Source organism: Falco peregrinus, chromosome 8 (assembly GCF_023634155.1).
Source record: "Falco peregrinus isolate bFalPer1 chromosome 8, bFalPer1.pri, whole genome shotgun sequence".
NCBI classification, from domain to species: Eukaryota; Metazoa; Chordata; class Aves; order Falconiformes; family Falconidae; genus Falco; species Falco peregrinus.
The window spans coordinates 37457154-37476045 of NC_073728.1; the positions used below are offsets into that span (position 1 = coordinate 37457154).

Consider the following 18892-nt stretch of genomic DNA (forward strand, 5'->3'; position numbering starts at 1 on the left):
TAATTCATGCATAGACAACTGCTTCAAGTGGTGAAGCTGTGTATAAAACAGGTAACAAACTAACATTTTAACATTATTAGGAGGAAAATATGTGTAGGCTTTTATGCTGCTTTATTTTTGTGGTTTTGTGTACTGAAATTACTACTGATCACCTAATTTCGGAGCGTTCACACTGGTTGTTGCTGATACAGTAAAATCAAAGTCTGCAGAATAAAGAATTGGGCTGAATATAGAGAACACATTTTTGAACCTTTTTAAAATGATTTTGATTTTTCATTCTATTTCTTAAGGTGTGTGAGTTTTTGGCAAGTTGGTAAAAATGTGAAAACACTAATCCAGATGCCAAAAAACCCTAAACAATATATATATATTTTAAATTAAAAAAATGTGAACAGTATTTTACATTTGTTCTGTTGCCCTCAAAGCCCACGCTGCACTTCAGTAAGTGCATTTTAGCTTTGCTTCTGTGCTCTGCGTCGGTTTTTTTGTTTGAATATGTGAGTGTAATAAGGTGACAAGGGTAGAGACACCTCATGCATTCTCCGTTCCTGGGTGGTGGTTCATTGTGTTAAACCCACCCACCCCCAGTCAAAACCTGTACAACATTTTGCTTAATTCTAGTGAAAAACTTATGAATATCATTTTTCCAGCTATTGGCAGTGAGGACAACGTATTTTACATGTAACATACACAGTGTGTTGCATGGTCAAGTCTGTTTCAGTGATGCTACCAGTTTATCTAGTGTAGAGAACACACTTTCCTGATGCCTAACTTGGGCATTGTAGAAGGAATGATATTTTTAATATGTTCTGTAATGAAAAATACTTGGCTTTTATAACATACTTTGGACTTTAACTTCTAATTTGCTCTCCAGAGGGCTAAAGTATCTATACAGCAAATGAAATGGTGACATCTTTCTCACCCAGCTTTTTTGGAATGAAAGGAAAGCTCCATCTTAGAGAACTCTTCTTGAAATTACCCGCCCTCCCCTCCAGTCTTATTTCAGAAGTATTCTTGCTCTCTTCATTTTGAAGACTCTTTCTAAACATAATTCAGAGTATGATTTATTCTACTTACATTCTCAAAGCTATTCCCAAATAACTTCTTTCCCATGTTTTAGTTCCATGTAAAAGTATATGGTGCTCTTTACTGTGGTTCGGTTTGTGGAACAAGTGGCCACCTTTCAGTGGACCTGCCATGTAAAACAGCTAATCTTACTGAATTAGTTGTGTTTGCACTAATACGACCTTGGAGAACCCTTTGTGGGCTATGAACCTTAGACCTGGAAGAAAAGGGTTGTGTGATCACATCAAATCTGATGGATTAAAAAAAAATAATTCTCCTAACTATGGTTAAAAGGTAAATATAAATATCTTTCTATGGCCAAAAAAATAGTTTATGTGAAAGCTTTTATTTCTGTTTTGCTTTTTTAATGCTTTTACTGTATTTCAAAATAATTTCAACCTGTGAAACAAGATTTTCTGTTTCAAGAAGAAGTCAAAACAGATTATGACAACTGCAGAAGTGTTGTCAGAATGCATTTGTGATGACAAACTCATTGTAATGGTACTTCCCTGTGAACAATTTCTGTTTTGACACATTGGCATTCTTAAACACCAACTGAAAAACTCCTCTCTTGCTGGATAGTGCCTAAGATAACATTTAAGGAGATGATATAGTCTGAATTGCAAATTGTGCTCTACTGTCAAGTGTTCTATGAAATAACACCATTACAACATTTTAAAAAGTTTTAATTTTGTGGGGTTTCTAAGAGTGTGACACATGATCCAAATGTGTTAAATTGATTCATTTCTTGATTAACACTTAGCCTTAATATAGACTTTAGGTGGTGTTTTGTGTTAAGATTTTTATTTAACCTGCTTTATTTGTGCATAACTATTTTTTTATCAGAAAGCCAAAGAGCATATCGATTTGTGCAAGGCAAGGACTGGGGTTTTAAGAAATTTATCCGAAGAGATTTTTTACTAGATGAAGCTAATGGTCTTCTACCAGATGACAAGCTTACATTATTTTGTGAGGTGGGTATAGGTTCTTAAGTAGTAAACTTTCAAATAAAATGTTTTCCGCTCTAGTAGATAGATGTTTATGTTGATTCAAGCAGTAATATGCTATAAAAATTGTCTTCTGTAAACTATAAATATATTAAAGTACATATTTGCTTTGGCTGTATTGTATTTGTTTGGTTTTTTGGATACATGTTACTAAAGTGTAGTGTAGAAGAAGTCTGAATTGATCATTTATAAACTGTTTGGCTTCTCCATGAATCTGCCAGATTAAATTAGAATTGACTGTAGAAATACTTAGTAAAAGGTGGCTGATACATGCTGTCTATAAAAGTACGGTTTTACTGAGGTCACTTTTATTTGAAGTTGTATTTGGAATTATAGGATTGTTTTTCAATATATAAGCAAAAGGAAATGTCTACATGCTGGTTCTCTTAATTTAAAAAAAAAACCCTATTTGTCAGTCTGTATTCCTATAATATCATAATTGACATCTTTAACCATTGAACAGGCCTTTCCAGTAAATTAAACACTTCATTTTTATAATAATTGTTAAACATTTTGTTTTTTGAACAAATGCAAGTATCCTGTAGAAGGACTGCTTAATACTGAGAATTGATGTTGAGAGCTGTGGTGTAAATGTAACTTGATGGTGCATTATGGGTCGCTTCTACTATATCAGTTACATTGCTAACCTAAATTGTCATATTAAAATTCAGAGAAAAGCTTACTCAGTGTTTAAAAATGGAAACCAGAGGAAGTTGCAGTGTAAGTACAGTGTATGTTAAATATACATTGACTGGTTATCTTTGGTGCCATAAAGTGATTAGTGACTTAGGAGGATGATAGATGCTCTAACTGCTCCTATGTTTGCTTTGATCTGTGTATTTACAGGAAACGTGTAAAATTGTTTTGGCAAGATTATAATTTAATTATATGTCGTTATGCTGTGTAGGAAGAATAATTGAAATGTAGCCCCTGAGACTAGATATTGCAAGTATAGTGCATCTTATTTTCACTTAGACAAGTTAAATTAGCTGTATGATAAATTTGTTATGAGTACAGTTATTTGGATGATAAAAACAGATGTAACAAGTGTGTTATTCTTCTGTAAAGATACTTTTGAGTATTTTCTCATTTTAAGTTTTCTTTGTAATGAATACTTTGATGTAACTGAACACTTAAAAATTGTTTGGTTTTGGAAAGAGGTCGCTATCTAATCTTAGAGATAAAGTTTTTAAAAAAATAAATGGAACAAATACTGAATTTTCCAGAAGAAATATTGGTTACGCTTTGATGGTAATCTTTAAATATAACTGTGTTTCCCTACAACGCTTCTCCGTGTTTTAATGTGAGTGGCTTTTGTGAAGTGTTTGACCTACCCTGATTATAAATGCTGAAGGAGGTGCAACATTTGAATGTGCACAGTGAACATGTTAAAATAACTCCTGGCGTGTTTCAAGCTAAAGCAAAAAAAAAAAAAAATTGGAAATAAACATATTTTTTAAATGTTGTTATTTGGATGTGTTCTAGCTCTTCAGCTGTCATTAGAAATAACAGATGTTGGCTGAAGGACCTGTTTCTATAGACAAATCTGAAGTTTTTGTCCTTATAGAACTTAAGTGTAAGTTCTAATTTCTGTGTTTGCCTTCCTACTTGTACCCTGCTTGGAAGGCTGACTTACCACTTCTTTAAAACTATATTGCACTTGGCTTGATTAAACTTGCCAGATAGAGCAAGTATTTAGTAAAGGTCACTGAGTACCAACTGTGCTGTTTGGCTCTTCTTTTCTCCCTGTTGGGTTGCAGGAGGATTATTTGGCCTTCCTTGGCAGCAAAGATACTCCTTCTGTGTTGCTAAATGTTCTTAAGATCAGTTGGATGTGTTCTTGGCTTGGAAGGTGAATGGTTGTTAAATACTTCTTGCAAAGTCGGATGTTGCCACCACCAAGTGACCTATTGATTTAATACAACTTTGTACTTTTATTTCTTTAAGAAAACTGATCTCTTTCATTCATTCTCACTTTCCATATGATTTGAAATTACTGAAGCCTTGCAGTTATTTTCATTTGCTGATAGAACAGACAATTCTCTGCAGGATTGTTTTTCCTAGTGAGTACTTTCACAGATCTCTTACTTAGCTTAGGCTGAATAGTCTAGGGTATCACTTACAGCATCTTTACTATTGGATCACCAGAGATTCAAACCCAAGAAAACGATAGACGTTATCAATGTTAACTGTCATCACACACAACTTGTTCAGGTTCTAGTTTATAGATTTTTATATACCTTTACACGTGAGGGTAGGCAATGCAAACAGGACCTGTGCCCCTAGAGTATGTATGCTGTGCAGAAGCTTCATGTTGGATTGATTCCTAAGTAAATCAGACCTTGTAGAGTACCTGGAAGTCTTGGCTAGACTGCTGTTAGTTTTAGCATCTTCATTCCTGCAGTTTAGTGAAGAAATACCTTCACTCTTGTGAGTGATTTTTATGAACACAGCTCTAAGGTGCCTGAAGTGTAAGGATTTGTGTCAAGTGTTGAGACAATCGTAAACCAGTCACTTTTAGCCGAGGATGAGTTTTCAGTTTGTATGTAGGATAAACTTGATTGGATTTCAGCTTGATTTAAATAAAAAAACCTACTCGTTAAGCTTACTGTCAGGACAAGTGAGATGAAATATCAAACCCCTGTGTTTGTATTCAGAATCTTTAAATCGTTATTATCTATAGACAATACATGCCAGGCCACTTAGATGCAGGAGACTTGAACTAAAATCTTGCTTGGCTTATATCCTTAAAGGATGTCTCAACAAATGGTTGTGTTGCACAACTGTCTATATATTAGCCATTCTGAAATAGAAGCTGGGAACATCAGAGATCAGTTTAAGTACTTGTAAAGAATGTGTAGATGAACTTCCTAGGCACTGCCTGTAGCTAACAAGAGGCTGCTCTGCAGACAGCTTGGGTCGTGAAGTTTTAAGAAGCAGAGTTCTCCGTTGGCAACAGAAGACAACTTTGCTAAGCTAAAACTTTGTTGTGTGTATGTATATCTCCTGAAATCACTATGTGTGTATGAAAACTGTGAAATAGAGTACACAACAGCTCTATAGATTTTTTTTTCAGTGCTGTAAATAGCTAGTCTTACTGTGAAAGTGAAATTTCAGTGCTTTGGGGTATATATATATATTTTTTTTTTCCCCCCTTAAAAGGTGGAAGAACATAAAGGATTTTATTATAATCACAAGGGGGTATGGGATGAAACAGGGCATTAAGCAATGATTCAAATCCCCAAGCTTCTGTCTTAATTGGATCGTCCCCCTCTTCTGATCTGGAGTTTGGTTTGCAGTGCTCCAACTTCTGTGAAGCTTAGCTATGCTATTTTTGCTTTATGCCAGATTTATTCCAGATGCTGTGCCTCAGGAAATCAAACAAAGCACTGATCTTAACAGTGTCAGCATTTCTCTTGAATATATAATCCTAATTTTCTGTATTTGGGAGATGCAGTTATCAAGATCTTGTAGTATGGCTCTTCCTTATGAAGGTTTTATTCTCAGGCATGTGATCTCAGACAGCAGAAGTGAAACTTGCTGGATTCTTCTGTTTTCACAACGTACTGATTAAAATGACTTAGTATGTAAAGATACATGAAAAAAAGAATGCTACTGTCTTTATGTAAAAGACTTGATGGAAAATAATAGCAGTATATTCACTTCAAATGCGCATATTTTGCAGTTTTCTTAACTAGTTCTGTACGAAAATTATATCCTGTGACCATGTGTTTCATTATTGAAGTTACCTACTACATCTTGTATTTCATTGGCTATTATTTCTAAAATAATGGCTTTTAATCTCGTTTGGAAGACAATCACTTGTGATTCCTGCCTCAGTTGGACACAGTAAAATGAAATAATGAAGGAACTATGTTACTTGCACTTAATTTGCATTATCACATTGCACGTTAAATATAAACTTACTGTAATTAAAATTAGAAATATCATACTATTCAAACTTTATGTGGATCTTCACATTTTCAGTGACCTTGTGATCCTGATGATCTGTTTAGGATTTTGTAGTGTATATATTTTAATTACACATGCGAAGAACGTTAAAGTGTTAAATTTATCTCTGAAATAGCATTAACTTGCTTTTTGATCCCACTGGTATCCCAAAACCCATATCTGTCCTTGACTTATTTACTCTGGCATTTCTGTCAGGTGGCATGTGGTATTGTGCTCTCTCTTTTTGTTTTGGTTGGATAAATACACAATATTAGAGTCTGTATGTAAAGCTGTGTTTGTTTTATGATACTTAAACCAATGCTTTACAGTTTGCTTTTATGGCTCTGGCCTAATGCCAGAAACTACTGTTTTTTGCTTTGCTTTGGAATTGCTGAAGTTCTAGCAATAGGTACTGTAATTTATTTATTGTTAGCATTCAGTTATGAAGGAGTTGTCTTGCTGTGATTTTCTGTTAGGTAAGCGTGGTCCAAGACTCAGTAAATATATCAGGACAGTCTAATACAAACACTTTGAAGGTACCTGAATGTCGACTAGCAGAAGATTTAGGGAATCTCTGGGAAACAACAAGATTTACAGATTGCAGTTTTTATGTAGGAGGACAAGAATTCAAAGCTCATAAATCTGTCCTTGCAGGTACTTTCTACTTTTGTATTGCTATTATTTTGTAATTTAAATTGCTAAAAGTTTAAAATTTGATTATATTTAATATTTACCTTTCTTGATACAGCACGATCTCCGGTTTTTAATGCAATGTTTGAGCATGAAATGGAGGAAAGCAAAAAGGTAAGCCTGACAGAAAACTTTACCTGTAAATATTTGTACCTTATGAAAAAGGGGAAAGTTGCAGAGATCTTCAAGTATTGCCAGTTGAGGAAGATGAGTACTGCATGGTGGTGCATGAGTGGAGGAGGTATTACTCCTGAACACTCTCTTGTTGAGTTCTGGGGGAGTTTCTTTGCGTAGAAAAAGCAGATAGGGCTGACCATGCAGATGTTCTGGAGGGAGGATTTGTTCTTTCAGGTACTATCTGCCCGAGATCAGTGTTGGTTGGTTGTTTTTTTTTTTAACATTAGCTACTGATGTAGTTGACCTAGTAATCTCTTCCCCTTTGTGCTTTTATTCCTTCACGTAAGCTGATTGACTTCATTAAGATTTTGCTGTAGTGCATTAAAACATTTTATATGGTAGCTATGACACAAACAATAGGTGAATTATGACTCAAACTAAGCCCCGAGGCAGTGAAGCTCTCCTCATTCACAGTTCCTGCAGGCACTTGACCTGTATAAGTGTTCTGGAAGGGTAGTTACTTAATCAGCAGAGAGCTGCTTCTGCTTTTATGAGGGGTTGTTTGTGTATTTCATGAAGAATAATATCTAAAATGGGTTGGTTACAGGCAGAATCCATGAAAAAGCAAGGGACTGATCAGCTCCCTCAAGGACTGTAGTAGGTGATCATCACTTAGTTACGGAGGCTGCAATGGTGCCACTTGTGTGAACAAATAAATCAGAGAAATATGGTGCTGTAGCACAACAGTGTTTCACTGACGTGGTGTTTTTCTCCGCTGCACTTCTCTAGTCTGGAAACTTTCACAGGTAGAATTGGAATATTGGAAGCATTTTATCGAGATTTTTGGACTGAAAGAAACTTGGACGTGTCACAGCTTCAGTAGTGCAGCCCTACTCCTAAATGCTGTATGTGGTTCAGTGGACAGGGAACCAGAACGTTTACATCTCATGGGCTGATAGATAGCCTGTGAGTTTTGTACTCCGTTCAAAAGTCTGTTGCTTGCTTGTATATCTTTGACATTATTTCCTACTTCATTAGTTGCTTATAGGGAATACTATTAGAGCATGGGTGAAGCACACAATACCACAGTTCTATTAGGACAGTCTTCAGCTACACAATGTCAGCTAGATGTGCTGCTTTGTTTGCTTTTTGGATTCTGAGAACAAAACAGGCTGTGTTGACTCAATTTAAGTCAAGCCAAAAATGGCTCACTTTGTCTGCTGCTCTGACTTGTGATGTTCCAAACACATCATTGTCAAGCTGGAAACTCTGCACCACTTTTAAATATTTCTGAAACTGTGCCTTGAGTTTTATGTACAGCCTGTGCAATGGAGTCCAGAATTAGACATTTCTAGAAAAAAAAAGCAGCAATAACTTTTTATTGTTGAGGCTTTTCCAACAGATTTCTGCCTGACTTTAAGAGCTACTGATTTTGATTACTTTTTGCTTAATATGGTTGAATGTTAACTTAAATGTGTAAGAATTTTTGTATGATGGATGGCAAATGCTCGTAGTGTCCGTGCAGATGATACTTGATATGTTCACTTTAAAGTTGTAGCTAAACCAGAGGCTTTTATTGATTATTCTTCTTCACCAGAATCGTGTAGAAATAAATGATGTAGACCCTGAAGTTTTTAAAGAAATGATGAGATTCATTTACACAGGAAAAGCACCAAACCTTGAAAAAATGGCTGACAATTTGTTGGCAGCTGCAGACAAAGTAAGTAACGGACTCCGGTTCTCAAACCTAATCTTTGTAACATTCTTCTAAAATAAAAGTATCTTTTCAGTTTGATATATATTTTGATATTAATATGAAAACCAGATCTCATCAGAAATGGAGAAAGATGGGAGAGAACAGACTTATCTTTAGCAGTAGAAGTCTTATAAATATTTCTTGATCAGAAGTTTCAGATATTAATTATACTTACTATCCAAATTTTTTTATCAGCAATATGATTTGGAAAATTGGTCTCAAATGAAATGTATTCTAGATCTTCGTATTCTTAAAGAGGATTTATACAAGTGTTTGAATTAACTCTGCTCCCTAAAATACTGCTGCTTCAGACATTTTTTGTCTTCCTTACAAATATAGTAATTCTAATCTTTCATAGCTTCTGTATTGGGCTCTTTTCTATTCTTTAAATTGTTGCTCTGTGAAATATTTTTTTTACTATTTTTGAGGTGAGGGGACTTATAACAGCACAGAAATTAAGGTGAGATTATTCCCTTTCATAGCATCATTTACAGTTTTTCTTACACTTTAAAAACTTGACCCATACCTTGGTTTTATTCTTCACTGCTTTAAAACTTGGGTTGAAATTTTAGTTAACTTTCCTCAGAGGGCACACAGTTGTCTTTCCCTGAGGAGGCGTAAGTAGTTTAGAATCCGGAAAATACTAATTTCAGTTTGTGTAATTGGAAACTTTTTTCACTCTGAGTGTGGCAATTTGTTAAACTAACTTTGCAATTTCTGCATTGGCTGTGCAGTCGTATCCGTAAAACATTAGTGATAAAACCAGCCTATTCTCATAATCAATCTCAATTAAGTCATTTAAGGTAGTGTAAGTCATCCCAGTAGTTAATTTCAAGAAACACTTATAATTTCTTTTCTGGCAGCTTAATGTGTTCTGTTTTTTGGTTTTTTTTTTTTTTTTTTTCATCATCTCTTGACCTGATGCTGCCCTTTGACTTACCACTCTTTTCACCTGTCACTGCCAGCATCTCACCTTCCAAAGCTGATGGTCTTTTGTTAAGTTTCAGTACACTCAAGCAGGAAGGGGAAATGGTGGTGTTTTATGAATGATGGCCTTTATTTAGGGCATAATTGATAAATGTAGAGAATATTATAATGTACAGTTGCATGCTTGTCCACAATACCAGAAAACAAAAATGGTGATCTAGGAGGTCCCTGTAGCTTTTTGTAACAGTAAAAAACTGCTAGAAAATTTTTGCTATTTGTTCTGAATGTGAAATAATAATAATCTAAGAAATGAGTGTTCTGCATATTACCAAAGGCATTACACTGCTGAATTACCTGGTGGGTACAGATTGTTGCAATTTATATGTATTTACTGTAAGTAGAGGTAACCTGAGGAATACTGTAGTAATAAAATGGAAGTAAAAATGCATAGGTCTAGATAGATGTTAGCCTAATAAATTGAGTTTTCTTAAGTGGTGTTTCTTTGTTGCATGAACAGTTGCTAACACAAACGTGTGACTGGCAATTTGAATATATGCCACTTATGTGGCTGAAATTCTTTTTGGACTTGAAAACTGTATCTGAAAGATGCTAAACTAAATGGGATGAGTAAGATCTCAGTAGAAATGTATACAGCTGAATGAAACCTGTTCAGACCATGGCATGCCTCAAGAAAGCACAGTTTATTCACGCAAATATAATGTGGGAATGCAATTACTCAGTTTTCTGGTAGGCTGTGTCAAGGGTATGGAAGAAATTAAGAAATTCAGATGGGGATGGGGCTAAACTTGGAACAAGGTAGTTTCAAACAGGCTAATGTATTTTCCCTTGGACAGTTTAACAAATACTTTCCATTGTATAATTTCTTGTCTCTTGCTTAGAGATGTAACCCCACCTAATGATGATTTTGATAAAGAGCCCATGTCTGTTCCTTGCTCTTTTTTCCCTTACCAAACTGAAGGAAAAAGAAAACTTCTGAATAAGTTGGGTTTGTTGTTTTATTAAAAGTTCTCTTAGTAAGCATTTGCTCAGTTTGTGTCAAACCTAATGCATTTCTTACCCTTTGAGGACTCATCAGTGCAGCATATTGAATTTTGAATTACCTGTTTGGAAGCAGTTTAAGTGTGGGAGGCACCAAGCATTTTCATGACTGGAACTGTGTTAAGCTGTAGAGATAACGGTAGAAAGAACGAGTTTGAAGAATGATTAGTGTAGTTTTTTCTTTTATCAGTATGCACTGGAACGGCTGAAGGTCATGTGTGAGGAAGCACTGTGTAGTAACCTCTCGGTAGAAAATGTTGCTGACATTCTTATCCTCGCAGATTTGCACAGCGCTGAACAGTTAAAAGCACAAGCAATAGACTTTATTAACAGGCAAGTAATATTTGAGACTCTAAATATATTTGTATTTATGCTTTGTGTACCTTTTCAATATTAGCACAGTTCTCTCTTACAGGTGCAGTGTTCTTAGACAACTTGGGTGTAAAGATGGGAAAAACTGGAATAGCAAGTAAGTTTCCCTGCCTCACAATGTTCTGTGCAAACAATGCTAAACAGACTGCAGATCTTAAGAACTGTTGATTCATTTCCACACTGCTGAGGGCAGTCACTGATCGGAAGTAGGCTTCAGCAGATGCTAACCTGGTTGTGATTGTGACTTCCTCCTTAAACGACAGGGACAGTTAACTGCCCTTCGGTGTGAGATCGTAACCGTAGCTGGCTTTCCTTCCTTTCCTAGGGACACAGCAGTGCTGTGAGGTGGTGTCAGCAACCTTTATGAAGGAAACCATTCTCTTGACTAACCAGGTTTGTGGCTGGAGGAGTGACAACCCCAGTGTGGTTTCCAGACTTCCTTAGGTCAATCTGAGCCTGCAGCCTTTCCAAAGAAAGGAGGGCAGTTGCTCTTTTTGCCTTAGGCAACATGTTTGTGCACCTTCCCCCATGCCAGCGCTAGTATTGAGGCCACACAACTGGTCAGTCAGGTCCCTCTGATCTGGCTGAGTCCGTAAGTGCTCATGCCTACACTGGAAATAGGTTGAGAATATGTGGGACTGTAGGACAGATTGCAGCATATGTTTAGAACAGCTCAAGTGAATCATGGAATAGAAGACAGCCAGCTTCAGAATAGCCAGTGGTAGGCTGGAACAGTAAAAGAATAGCAGAGCACTTATTACTTACGGTCAGAATCTCCAGAGAAGTTATAAGCTGTGTTGTACCAGTTAATACTAGTGTTTCTGCTTTTTTTTTTTTTAAAAAAAAAGGCCAGAAACATCTTCACAGGCCTATTGATTAAGCATTACATGGACAAGGAAGTGGGTGGTAGAAGGTAAATAGTAAAATGCCAGTAGGAAAATTAAAAAAGATAAGTCAGAATGCACAATAATGTAAACTAGTTGACATGTTCCTTCTCAAGTGATTTGGAATTTACTGAGCTGAATTCTGCCTTTGGTAATTGGTAGTGAAGATGCTGGTCATCTTAACTTCAGCTAAAGCATCTGCAATAAACCAAAGAAGTAATGTGAGAGGGCCTGGTTTAATTTACTGGCTCTGGGCACCGGGGAGTATGAACTTTGGTTTTGTTTCTTCAGGCACTTACCTTTACTGACTTGCAGCAGAAGATTAAAGGCTTGCATTAGAAATCTGCAAAAGTTTTTTTTAGAGATCGTATAGTGTAGAGGTCAGCTGTTAACTTTATGCTTGACAGTGGTCCTGAAGCAGTGTGAAGGTGTGAAGGTGCTCATGAGAGGCTTTTGAAATTGCAGGGCCGTGGAAACTTGGGCTTGAGGCATAAGCTGTTGGTTCCAAATTACAAATTGATCCTGTGTCAATGTGGGATGCATCCCAACCAGTGTAATATTCTTCATGTACAGAATGGATTTTATGGTTTTATTCTACATTATTTCATAAGAAAGTAAATACATAGTTTTTAATCACCTGGATGTCAGTGTTCTACTTGCTGAAATCTGTTGTTCCTTCTGTGTTAGTTCAAAATCAACAGTGGCCATTGAAAGTCATTCTAAATGTAGTCCGTTATCTTGTACTGAAGAAAGAGTAAATGTTCTCAAGTATGCTCTACTGGTACTGTAACTGCAAGCTCCCAGTAAAGGGTTCTGTAGTTAGCCAGCTAATCTGTCTTTGTGGCTTTTCTAGTGCATGAACTACATCATTTTTGCTGCAGTTTCAGCTGATTCATCTTATCATCCTTCTCTCTCCCCAAACTGAGCATGCCCTTCTAGGTAATGAGGTTACCGTGTCTTCCCTTGCCTTTTGTCTCTGCACTAGACCTCACTTCTAATTTCCCTCTTATTTTTATTGGTTTTCCTGAGCAATTTCAAGGCAGTTATCTTTACATGGTGCCCAGTATTGGACACTATTTGCTACCTGAGGTCTTGCTGGTACAGAGTAGAGCAGAGTAAGTACCCTGTGTCCTACATGTGATGATATTAATATAACCAAATTGCAATTTGCTGCCTTTGAATGGCAATTTTACTGGCATTCATAAAGCCTAGTGTCTGATAGTGCTCAACTGCTCTTCTGCAGTAGATCTGCCTTGCCTGCTCTTCTCCACTGTGCATTTGTGCATTTGGTTTGTAAAATTGTGTGACCATTCTTAATACTTCTGTTTTCAGCCAAGCAACAGACATAATGGAAACAGCAGGTTGGAAGTCCATGATCCACTCCCACCCTCACTTAGTAGCAGAGGCCTTTCGCGCACTAGCATCTGCACAGTGTCCACAGTTTGGCATTCCACGCAAACGGCTAAAACAGTCATGAAATCTTCCATGAACTTTAGAGAAATTGAATTGACTCTACTCCTCCATGTCCAGAGGTGTTTTCACAAACCATAACAAGAGTTTTTGTTATCCTTGTCCACAGAACAGAAGCTGAAAAAGCCTATTGTTTGCTTTTCAGATGGATAATTTATGGTTTAATCCTCAGCTTTAAATTAGACTGATTACTCTAATTCACTGAAAGGCCTTAAATTATCTTCAATGACTCTCTAGTCCATATAGTTTAATGTATCTTGATTTTTTTATTATTATTTTTAAATGTGCCTTGTCTTTTTGACTAGGCTCTGCAGGATTGCACTAGCTCCATAATGCAGTAAAGTTGATAACTGAAGATTAATTTTTGAAAGGGATCTTCCATTATTTTCAGAAGAAAAGAAAATGATTATAGTTTGGTCCTGTGCTAACTGGAAGGTTTTAACTAGCCTCTCATTAGAAGCACTTGAACCAGAGGCACATCATGTACCCTAGACAAGTGCTAAATATAGGGAGAGCCTGTTTACCTTCAGCAGATGCCTATAGGCTATTTATGGCAATATACTGCTTTGAACATAATTTATTTTTCATTGTGGGGGCAAATATGCAATGGTTTGGCCCAAAAATGTATTTTCATTACAGTTTGTAATGCTTATTGTGTGTGTGTGTCAAAGCTGTCCAAATGGTAAAAAGAAACACAGAATAAACCTCTTGCTTGTGTTTCTTTATGGTCCATCATTAGTTTACATTTAATGCAGAACTGACCGAGAGGTAAAGAGTTCAATGTGAAAACAGAATAGTGTTGTGTATGGAAAAAATATATCCCACGTGTATGGTTTCATAGAAAAGTAAAGGATGCATAGAATGACCAAATGTAAATTGAAGAAATGGGCCAAATGGATTCTGAATATGCACTTTTAACGTGTAACTTTTGTATGTTGTGTGGTACATATATATTTTGCTTTTGATGATAATGAGGTACAGGTAATTGTGGCTTAACTTTTTAGATACATTTTAAGATGCCCACAGCCACATGGGATTTAGTTTTGTTAGAAAGAAAGGCATGTCTTTTTAAGACTCAATTGAAGGTGGCTATTGCAAGCTTTCATATTTAACTAACAGAATATTTTTCGCTTATTTGAAAAAGGCATGTGAATGGTAAAGTTTTGAAGGGATTTTTTTCCCATCTTGACGGATGTGCACAGCTTCCATTAACACCTAAGGAGGTTATGTGCACATCAAGAGGAATATTTCCCCAAAATGTCAGATGGTATTTGCAAGCAGAGACTTGCTCAGTCTTGCATTTCAGTTATTGTGCTAGCATTGTGGATGGTATTGAAATTCTGCATAATGTGAAAAGGATGAAACATTTGTAAACTGCTTGTCATGGGCCAGTTCCTTATTATATAAATCTTAGCTTTAATATCAACATCCTCAGTGTTTGATAGCTTTGTTTACAATTGGGAGGAAAATTCTGCAGTAGTGCACACTCTAAATGTTTCCTGAGTTATTGCATTGAGTTTACTGTAATAGTGATAATATGCTATATTTCTTTTCTGGGAAGACTTGGGTTTAGCAGTGGGGAATGGGAGGAGATCTCACCTAATTTATAAACATATTTGCATAAGGGTTTTAGTTTCCCTATTAAAAGGAGTTATGCAGGGAGGAGAGAGGAAGAATTTCAGATTTACCATCTTAAAAATCTATCTCCATCCTCATTTCATTAAGATTCACCTAAATTTGCGCTGAACAAAATTTTTAGAGGAAAGAGTGTATAGTTTTATACTTTGGCATCTAGTAAACCATTAGCAAAGATAAATTGGAAAAAACGCCCGGTCCAAGTTTGAAGAATAAAGTAACCTCTAAATGTGCATTTTCTTCTTACCTTCTAACTAAATCTTTGATGGATAAAGTGTAAAATCAGAAACTTTAATAGTATGTAAGGCATCAAATTATATATTTACAAAGATTTATCCTTTTATCAATTTTTAAATATTTATCTAAAATAAGGTCTCGTAAGCATTCTTCACAATAAGATGTAAAGATAATTGTTCCCTCCAAAATAGTGATGTTTTTGCTGCACTGTGTAATGCGTTAGAACTATATATCCTCATACTTATCACTGGTAAAACTTGCAGCTCTGACATACGAAGTGACTTGAATATTTAATGCTGTAATGATTGTCCAGTTCAGCTTGTTCTAAAGTAACAACATACAGTAGTCAAATGGAAAGCTTAGACTTCCATGAAAACTTTTCTTTTAGAAGCTTAATAGCACACTTTGTACCAAAAAATGTCAGACACTGTGCTGTACTATTGTCTTCATCATAGAGTGTCCACTTCTCAAGTCAGGCAGTGTATACCATGCATTAACAGGAAAAAAACCCCACCAACCCAACAAGAATGACAATTGATTTGTTTAGATTTGATTTTATTTATTATGTATGTTTTCAAGGTTTGTCAGCTCTTAAGAAAAAGGTAAAATGGTTGCCATATTCTTAAGTGAGTGCACTAATTTATTCACTGCTTCTATTCTTTAATAACTACATGCAGTGTTCTCACTGGAACAGGATAGCTGGTAATTGCAACCTTCTCCTTTGGATTCAGTAGCTTTTTTTATTCTCCACATCTCAAGAGCTTGCCCTTTAAACCTCAGTTGCCAGTTCTAAGTGCAGCAGATATAAGACTATCTCATACAACGGACAGGTTTTTTTTCAGGCTGAAATCTTAGCGGGGGTTTCTTAGTTTTCTATACAGATTAGGAATATAATGTATGAAGGTGCCATGTTTTGGCTTGCCAACACTACTCCCTCAGATACGTGTGAACCACCGCTTCCATACTTCTCTGGGGAGAACCCTGCATGTGTCCTGTGTGTGCGTGCGCGTGTGTATGACTGTGTGGTGTTTTTTGTCAAGAATGACTTTGACTTTCTAAAAATAAGGACTCAAATTTGCTGTTAAAATGCTACTATGTATTATATATATATATCTTATTTTTTTTTCCCGTTTGAACCTCTCCTAAGGAGATACTTTGGGTGGAAGATGCTTCAATAAATCCTTATCTCCTAGTCCATTTACTGCATGCAGAAGTATGAACACATTGTGCCTTTTAGGAAACTGTTGTAGTGATGAAGAGAAGATTTAACAGGATACAAGATCTTTTTAAAAGGGATTTTTAAAGGTGAAGGAGAATGCTATTTGATACACAGTTGAGATGGAAAAGTTACAAATTACCCATGTGAGCTCTCTTGCATGTTGATTCTTGCTTCCTAAATTCAGTTTCACTGAGGTAAAAACTACACACAAAATAAGCATTACAGATACAAGTTAAGTAATGGTATATTTTTGTGAAAATGTGAAAATATTTGCTGTTACAAAATAAGTGTATGTCAAAATGTGATAATCATGGACACAAAGTTAGTTTTACAAGTTACTCTAGTTCTGATGTTTTTCTAAACGTTGAGTACTTAGTATAAAATTCACCTTTGCACAGAAGGTCAGTAGAAGATCTACATGGAGATTATGTTCCTTTTAAATGCTCGTGGTAAGATTTCTCCCTTGGGAGAATAAAACTATGTGCAGTATTTGAAACTGTGTTTCATAAAAGACAGTGAATTGCAAATGTGAGGTATTGCTACCTGAAATATTGTTGAATTTTACAGTTGGTTAAAATTTCTAAGCTTAATTGATTTATTTTTTTGTAATTGACAAGTGGAATGTTAACTGTCCTCTTTGTCTGGTGTTGATAGCATATTTAGTGCAGAGTTTAGCTCCTTAGCTAACAAGATACTGACTTAATCTCATAACCTGGCTTCTGCTTACAGTAAATGGACTACGTTTGTAAAGGGAATTCACTATTTCAAGTGTTTTGCAAGGAACTTCACTGTATTTGTAACCTGGTTTTTGAAGGCTTAAGATCAATGAGTCCTATTTTAGAAATTAAACCAGTGAAATAACTTAGACCTGTTTTGGGGTGGAAATGATTAAAGAGAATTCAGATATGTAAACAGTTGTATCAAACCATCCAGCCTTTTTTATCAGCTGATGTTAATGGTGAAATACTTTTTGTACCTTGTTGCTGAAAATATTTTTGCATTTCAGCACATCAAGTTACAATAAAGTTGTTACTTATACAGAATGTGTCTGTGTGGCTTGTATATGTGTTTTTTTTTTTTCCCCCTGTATATGTTCCCAATGGCTACCTTAACCTTTCTCAAAGGAGAGAAGCATTTTATTAGCACTGTCAATCAGTCTAGTGTAAAATATGCTGCTGTCCTTCTGGAAACCTTTCCTGGGGAGGATCGTATTGCAGTCTTGCTCTGATCTCCATAACTTTGTTATTTTTTCCATTTTGACACGCAAATAACTTAGACCTCCGAACAGCTTGTAACTTGCCTGAGAAATCACTGCCTTTATACAGACTGTCAGAACCGATGCTCAGTGGGAAGAAGAGTTGATCCTGTGGTAATGAAGATGGGCCTCATGGTTTCCAAGAGATTTGGTTTCTTTTTCCATTTACCATTGCAAACCGTCTTGGTTTTCTTTTTTTCTTGTCAAGGAGTATAGGCTTATTGTGACCACAGAAATGTTGCTTGCATTTGTTATGGGAGCAGTGGTATGTAAGAATAATCTGTCTGGGCAGTTCATGGGGTGTAATACGCTTACCGATACCTTGCGAAGACAAGTAGCGCTACTGATAGGCTGCTCTGTATTTGACTTTGGATGCACCAAACTCCAGAAAACCATGATGCCAAGGTAAGTTTATAAACATGATGCAGGTCATTTGAACACACGCAGTTACCTGTCTTGTGTTATTTAGGCTACGGCAAGAATGTGGCACAGTCAACCACTGCAGTTCTTCCTAGGATGACTTGGGTAACAAATAAGGATACCTCGCTGTCGTCACAGGGCGGTCTTGAGTATCTCAGCACAGCACGTTGCTGTTTTGTGTGTAGGTACATGCAAAATTCTCAATGTTTGCTTAAAACATACATCCCTTAAGTTTCTCTGTAATGATTCAGCTCAAAGTTCCTTGTGGGGCTTATATGAACAATGGCATGACTTACACCTTCCCAGACAGTTTAGTAACCTCCAAGGTAAACGTGACTGGTTACCACTGTGAATGGTAATGAAAATTATTTATTCAATCCCTGAAATCTGAAGCTCAGTTCAAGAATTTGGTGAAGAATTATTAAACTTGACTAATTTGTTGGGTTTTTTTAGAAGGCTGTATTTTTATCCTTAGTCTTCATGAAGTAATTTTTCTTCTGTTTATCTTGTCATCATACAAAAGTTTTCTTTGTTATTCAGCAAAACGGGTTCAATTAGCATTGATTGAAAAAAGCAACTATTTTCCTTCTAAAATGAAGTCTAATAGTCCTTTGTGTGGAAACCAGGCACACAAATAAAGCTTTTCCTCCTTTTAGTTGAATGTTTCTGCTAAAAGGTTTTATGGTCTTAATTTATCTGAATCTTGGTTTAACTAAGATATTACTAGTAACAACTTTAGCAGCTTTCTGAGAATTCTCATTTGAAGTCCAACATACATCCTTATCCTTCCCTTTTCTTTAGAAGCGGAAAGGAACCTTGGTTGGTAAG

At 36.0% G+C, this 18892-nt stretch overlaps 1 protein-coding gene across 1 annotated transcript in view; it reads left to right on the forward strand.

Moving 5' to 3' along the window:
* SPOPL (speckle type BTB/POZ protein like) overlaps positions 1 to 17432 on the forward strand; it is a 37582-nt gene extending 20150 nt beyond the window's left edge. The window contains exons 5-11 of the mRNA XM_055812027.1: positions 1912 to 2039; positions 6500 to 6677; positions 6772 to 6827; positions 8428 to 8550; positions 10763 to 10905; positions 10988 to 11041; positions 13161 to 17432. Of these exons, the coding sequence (XP_055668002.1) occupies positions 1912 to 2039; positions 6500 to 6677; positions 6772 to 6827; positions 8428 to 8550; positions 10763 to 10905; positions 10988 to 11041; positions 13161 to 13305 (827 nt within the window). The 3' untranslated portion in view covers positions 13306 to 17432. The remainder of the gene's footprint in view (positions 1 to 1911; positions 2040 to 6499; positions 6678 to 6771; positions 6828 to 8427; positions 8551 to 10762; positions 10906 to 10987; positions 11042 to 13160) is intronic.
* Positions 17433 to 18892: the final 1460 nt, after the last annotated feature.